The 5,909-nt window shown below is 54.9% G+C and overlaps 1 protein-coding gene across 1 annotated transcript in view; it reads right to left on the reverse strand.

Annotated features, from left to right (window-relative positions):
* The window catches only part of RAP1GAP (RAP1 GTPase activating protein), a 25,441-nt gene that overhangs the window by 16,589 nt on the left and 2,943 nt on the right, over positions 1 to 5,909 (reverse strand). The window contains exons 2-4 of the mRNA XM_029286442.1: positions 5,519 to 5,554; positions 2,732 to 2,734; positions 1,527 to 1,620 (exon numbers count right to left, since the gene is read on the reverse strand). Of these exons, the coding sequence (XP_029142275.1) occupies positions 1,527 to 1,620; positions 2,732 to 2,734; positions 5,519 to 5,554 (133 nt within the window). The remainder of the gene's footprint in view (positions 1 to 1,526; positions 1,621 to 2,731; positions 2,735 to 5,518; positions 5,555 to 5,909) is intronic.

Genomic DNA, 5,909 nt, shown 5'->3' on the forward strand with positions numbered 1-5,909 from the left:
GCGGCTCCTACTCACGCCCCAGCCCGCGTCCTCGCCAGCCCCCCTCCCCTGGGGGGGCTTTGGAGGGGGATCCGCCATTGGCTCTCCTCTCCCTACACAGGGTGGGTCGGATCACATCCTTCTCCCCACGCGCTGCAGGGGAGGGGGGGCAGAGGGAGGGAGGGAGGAGGGAGCAGCACCACCTCCGGCAGGTCGGTCCTTCCTCTGAAGGGGGGGAGGGAGGGAGGGAGGGAGGGAGGGGCGAGGTGCACACACGCCTGGCATCTGCCCCTGCCGCTATTGGGTGCCGGCCAGGTGGCCGGGCCCGGGAGGAGGCAGGTCTTCCTGGAGGGGGGGGTGGCGGGAGGAGGGGGCCCAGAGGGTCACCATGGCAACTGGGGATGAATAGAGGAAGGGGGCTGCCCAGTGGAGAGGGGACCAAATCTTTCCCGGAAGCTGGAGTAGAAATTTTGGTGAAGATGGTGATGATTCTTCCCCCCCTCCCCATGGAAGGGAGCCCACAGGAGGAGCAGCCCCCTCCCCACAGGAAACTGGCAAAGGCGAAACAGCATTGAGGGGGGAGCTGCAGCCACAGAGGGGCCACAGAAGAGCCCCCTCCCCATAATGCTAGGACTTGGCTGCTGAATTAAAGAGAAAGAAAAAAAGTTCCTTTAATTGGCCCTCCATCGCTTCTCTTGGGGTCCTGCAGGTTGAGGGAGGGGGGGGCTCTCTGCCCACTGTTCTGTCTCCCTTCCTAAACTCCAGCTGCCCAACTTTATGGGGTAGGGGGGCAGCATCCGACAGGGGTGCGCTTGGGGGGGGACGGCGTCCATGTGAAAAGTCAGATGAGGGGGTGGCTTCCGTCCGTCCTGCCGGCCTGGCTAGGGAGATGAGCTGATCTGCAGGGATCTGCAGGGATCCACTGGCAGGCAGGCACGTTGCCCTGCCAACCCGCTCTCCCTCCCTCCCTCTCGCAGTGGGCATCCATCCTGCGAGAGCAGTTGCCCAGCATGGCCCCCCCCAAACCTTCCCCACTTGCAAGCACAGCGGCTTCACCAAATGCCCAGCGGGGTCCCCCCCACCCAAACTTCTGCCCAGGCAGTGGGATGCCAGCCCCAGATCCTGCAAGAGGAACGGGAGGGGAGGGAAGCAGGGAAGGGTCCTCCCCCCCCCCCCCCGCCAAAGCCTTTTAATCTGGAGAAGATTGGCTGGCCAGCCCCTTCATGAGGCAGGCTGTTCCGCTGGCTCTCGCCCTCAGGAAGTGCCTCCAGGCGCCCTCCCCGGTTCTGGTCATGCCCTCTGGGCCAATTGGGGACCCTCCCAACCTCAGAGGCAGAAGGCCTACCCTGCAGGGGTGTTAGAAAGCTAAGAGTGGTTGTTGAGTCAGCTCAGCTGCAGAAGGGGGGGATCACGGAGGGGACTTCCCACAGCCCCCCGCCCCCCTCCAGTTCTGGGGCGTCTTTAGGACCCAGACTTTCGGGAACATGGGCGGGAAGCCACAGCTGCCCCCCAGTGCCCTCCCCCAATGCAGCCATCTTCACTCTTACCTTGGGATGGAGAACTGTGGGGTACGAAGGGGGAGAGGTTCTGGGCAGCTCTAGGGGTCCGCTGGAGGAGGAGTGGGGGAGCCCATTATTTTTCCTGGGGGGGGGAGAGAAAAGACAAGGTTGTAGAAAAAGATCCACGCAGCTAAAACGCCCTAACCCAGATGCTTTATTTGGGGGGTGGTCTGTTGATGATCCGAAGCCCCTTCCCTTGGTCTGCAGGGGAAATTTAATGCAGGGAAGGGGGGTTGGGGGCCAGAAAGAGCCCCTCACCACTCAGCCGGGACACACCAGGGGTCCCTGCACAGTTAGCTACCTGGGGGGGGTCTTCCTTTGGGCAAAGAGACCCCTTCATGGGCAGAGAGCTGCTTACTCTCTCTCTTGTGCCTTTTGATGCCACGCCCTCAGCTCCCAGTGGCCGGCAGAGACCCCTCCCCAGCCAGCCCCTCCTCCCCATCCCTCCAGGTAACCCTGGCAACGGGATGCAGATGCTAATCGGCACCAGGTGGGCCAGGGAGACACTCGGTGTATGCTCAGAGGCTCCACGCCGAGGTGGGATGGGCTGCCCTGGCTGAGGCGGCCGAAAGGAACGCAGCCCAGCCGGTCTATAAAGTTTCTATAGCAACCAGATAACCAGATAATTGATTGGCAATTATTCTCTGGGAATCACGCCAGGCGGGTGACAAATTGTGTGCCATCTCAAGGCGCCTGCGCAGAGGAGGGGGGGGGTAAATATGGCTGTCACGGCAGCTGATGCCTCCCACCCCGGAGCCACCTGGCGCTTCGAACGCACCAGGGATGCTCCGGGCACGGGGACCCTCCCTCCCGGCCCCCAGAAGGCTCTGAATGTGGCCCCTGGCAGGAAGACCCCCCCCTCCATGAGGATGGGGGTCCGAGCGCTGCAGCTTTGCTCTCCCCTTTCCCCAACCAGGGTACCCCTGCAAAAACAGGGGCAGGTTTAGGGAAAAAATTCCCCCAGCCCCAATTCTCTGTCTTGCTAAAAGGGGGTCAGGCATTCCCACAGGTGGCCACCAGAGAGGCGCTCCCTCCTGACCCCCCTCCCCAAAGAAGTGGGCGGGGCTTAATCCTAACAGCTGAGATGCAGCTTGGATTTGGGCCCCTCCTCCTTTTAAAGGGGTCTTCTAAGCCCTGAGCCCCTCCCCCAGTCTAGGGGAGGGGGGCTGAGAGAATGAATGAGGTGCAGATACCACCTTTGCACCAGTGGGCAGCAATAGAAGGACATGAGCTGGAAACTTCCCGATAGTGAGGATAATTAACCAGTGGAACAGCTTGCCTCCAGAAATCACCGGAGATTTTTTATTTATTTATTTATTTATTTATTTATTTATTTATTTATTTATTTATTCATTCATTCATTCATTCATTCATTCATTAAATTTATATACCGCCCTATCTCCCTTGCGGGACTCAGGGCGGTGAACAGGCGATACTAAAAACCACGATAATAAATAAATAGTTTCTGTTTTAAAGAAGAGGCTGGACAGTCACTTTTCTGAGATGGTATATACCGGTAGGTCCTCCTGCCTGAGCAGGGGGCTGGACTAGAAGACCTCCAAGGTCCCTTCCAACTTTATTATTATTATTATTATTATTATTATTATTATTATTATTATTATTATTATTATTATTATTATTATTATTATTATTATTATTATTATTATTATTATTATTCTATTCTATTCTATTCTTTCCATAGTCTAGTCTATATTCTATATTCTATATTCTGTTCTATTATATATTCTATTCTATTCCATTCCATTCCATTCCATTCTATATTCTATTCTATTCTTTCCATATTCTATTTTATATTCTATATTCTGTTCTATTCTATATTCTATTCTATTCTATTCTATTCTATTCTATTCTATTCTATTCTATATTCTATTCTTTCCATATTCCATTCTACATTCTATTCTACTATACTCTAATTCTATTCCAGTGATGGCGAACCTTTTAGAGACTGAGTGCCCAAACTGCAACCCAAAACCCACTTATGCATCGTCGGGTGCCAGGTGGGTGTGACCCATTGGCTTGGCGTGGCCCATTGGGTGGGCGTGGCTGTGGTGGTAACGGCAGACTGGGTGGGACTAAAAAGTTCAATCAATCAATTCCAACTTTGCAAGATTGTTTTTTCCCACGAGAAGCTGAAATTGACTGATTGAACCTTTTTTTTTTTTTTTTTGCACACGGCGGCAGAGGCCTAAAGCGAAAAGGTTTTATAAAACCCAGCTGAAGGCCTAGGACTGGGGCGACAGCGCGTGGGCCCATAGAGAGGGCTCTGAGTACCGCCTCTGGCACCCGTGCCATAGGTTCGCCACCACTGTTCTATTCTATTCTATTCTATTCTATTCTATTCTATTCTATTCTATTCTATTCTATTCTATTCTATTCCTATTCTATTCCTATTCTATTCCTATTCTTTCCATATTCTATTCTAGTCTCAGCGTTTTTAAATCTTGGCTACTTTGAGAGGGGTGGGCTTCAACTCCCAGAATCCCCCAGTCTAGCGGGAGACGAGCATTGCTGGTTATGAGGGAAGCCTTCCAGGCCCCTTCCAGGCCAAGCAACGGAGGCTTCCTTCACGCGAGACTGCCAAGGGCATCCTGCCAACATTCTGGGGTGGGCGCTGTGCTAGAGAGGACCCTGAGAGGCTTTGATTGTTCCCTCAGGAGTCGGGGTGGGGGCAGAGGGTCCCGGCACCCTCAATTATTCAGAGAGGGAGTGGGCCTATTCTCCTTCCCCCCCAAATGCAAAATAGAGGAGGGGAGGCCAGGAGATACTTGAAATTGCGGGGGAGGGAGGGGGAGAGAGAGAGAGAGAGAAAGGGAAAGAGAGAGAGAGAGGGAGGGAGGGAGAGATAGAGGGGGGAGACACAGAGAGACAGAGAGAGAGAGAGAAAGGGAAAGAGGGAGGGAGAGAGAGAGAAAGGGAAAGAGAGAGAGAGAGAGGTAGGGAGAAAGGGGGGAGAAACACAGAGAGAGAGACAGAGAAAGGGAAAGAGAGAGAGGGGGGAGAGAGAGGGAGGGAGAGAGAGGGGGAGAGAGACAAAGAGAAAGGAAAAGAGAGAGAGACAGGGAGAGGGAGGGAGAGAGAGGGGGAGAGAGACAAAGAGAGAGAGACAGAGAGAAGGGGAAAGAGAGAGAGGGAGAGGAAGGGAGAGGGAGAGAGAGAGAAAGGGAAAGAGAGAGAGAGAGGGAGGGAGAGAGAGATAGAGAGGGAGGGAGAGAGGGGGGAGAGACAGAGAGAGAGAGAGAAAGGGAAAGAGGGAGGGAGAGAGAGAGAGAAAGGGAAAGAGAGAGAGAGAGAGAGGTAGGGAGAAAGGGGGGAGAAACACAGAGAGAGAGACAGAGAAAGGGAAAGAGAGAGAGGGGGGGGGAGAGAGAGGGAGGGAGAGAGAGGGGGAGAGAGACAAAGAGAAAGGAAAAGAGAGAGAGAGACAGGGAGAGGGAGGGAGAGAGAGGGGGAGAGAGACAAAGAGAGAGAGACAGAGAGAAGGGGAAAGAGAGAGAGAGAGGGAGAGGAAGGGAGAGAGAGGGAGAGAGAGAGAGAAAGGGAAAGAGAGAGAGGGAAAGAGAGAGAGAGGGAGAGGAAGGGAGAGAGAGGGAGAGAGAGAGAAAGGGAAAGAGAGAGAGAAAGAGAGAGAGAGAGAAAGAGATGCATCTCCAGCAGAAGATAACAAAAGCATCCTGTAATTTGGAATAGATGCCTCTGCACAAGGGGGGGGGGAAGGCTTGGGGTCTTTCCTGGAGGGTGGATGTACCAACCCAGCCGTGTCTCCTGGGCACCAGAGGCCAGAGGAACCCCATGCCCTGGCACTGCCCTCCTAAGCCTGGCCAAGGGCAAAAAAAAAATCCCGATGCCAGCTTGTGCCAGCTTTCCGACTGAAAGCCCAGGGCGATGCTGCTCCCTCCCTCCTCCCCCCCCAGAGCCAAGCGGGGCTCCCGGCGTGCCCCGTGCCGGCATTTGGTACTCACCGCAGGCTCCAGGGGTAGACAGTGGTCTTGTCCACCCTGAGGGGAGAGACAGAAAAAAGGCCGCAGCATCAGCATCCGGAGGCCTCTCCCGAATAAAGCCGCCCTCCGGCTCCATGGTGCCCACCCTTCCTCTTTGCCAGACAAGCCTCGCCCCCCCCACTCCCCACCCCCCCTTTGGTACAAAGGCACCCCCACCCCCACCAAATGTAGACCAAAGGCTGGAAAACAAACAAGGGCTGTTTGGGGTTTCTCGGCCGAGTGGCAAACCAGTTCAGCCGGCCCAAGAACCGGTCCTCGTGTTTGGGGTAGAACCATCTGGGAAAGCGGGCATTGCGGAGCGATTAAACCTGCAGCGCCCGCAGCTTTGCGGCACTCTGGCAGGAAGCCCCCC

Source organism: Protobothrops mucrosquamatus, unplaced genomic scaffold (genome assembly GCF_001527695.2).
Source record: "Protobothrops mucrosquamatus isolate PMUCROS unplaced genomic scaffold, P.Mucros_1.0 scaffold3678, whole genome shotgun sequence".
In the NCBI taxonomy this organism is placed as follows: Eukaryota; Metazoa; Chordata; class Lepidosauria; order Squamata; family Viperidae; genus Protobothrops; species Protobothrops mucrosquamatus.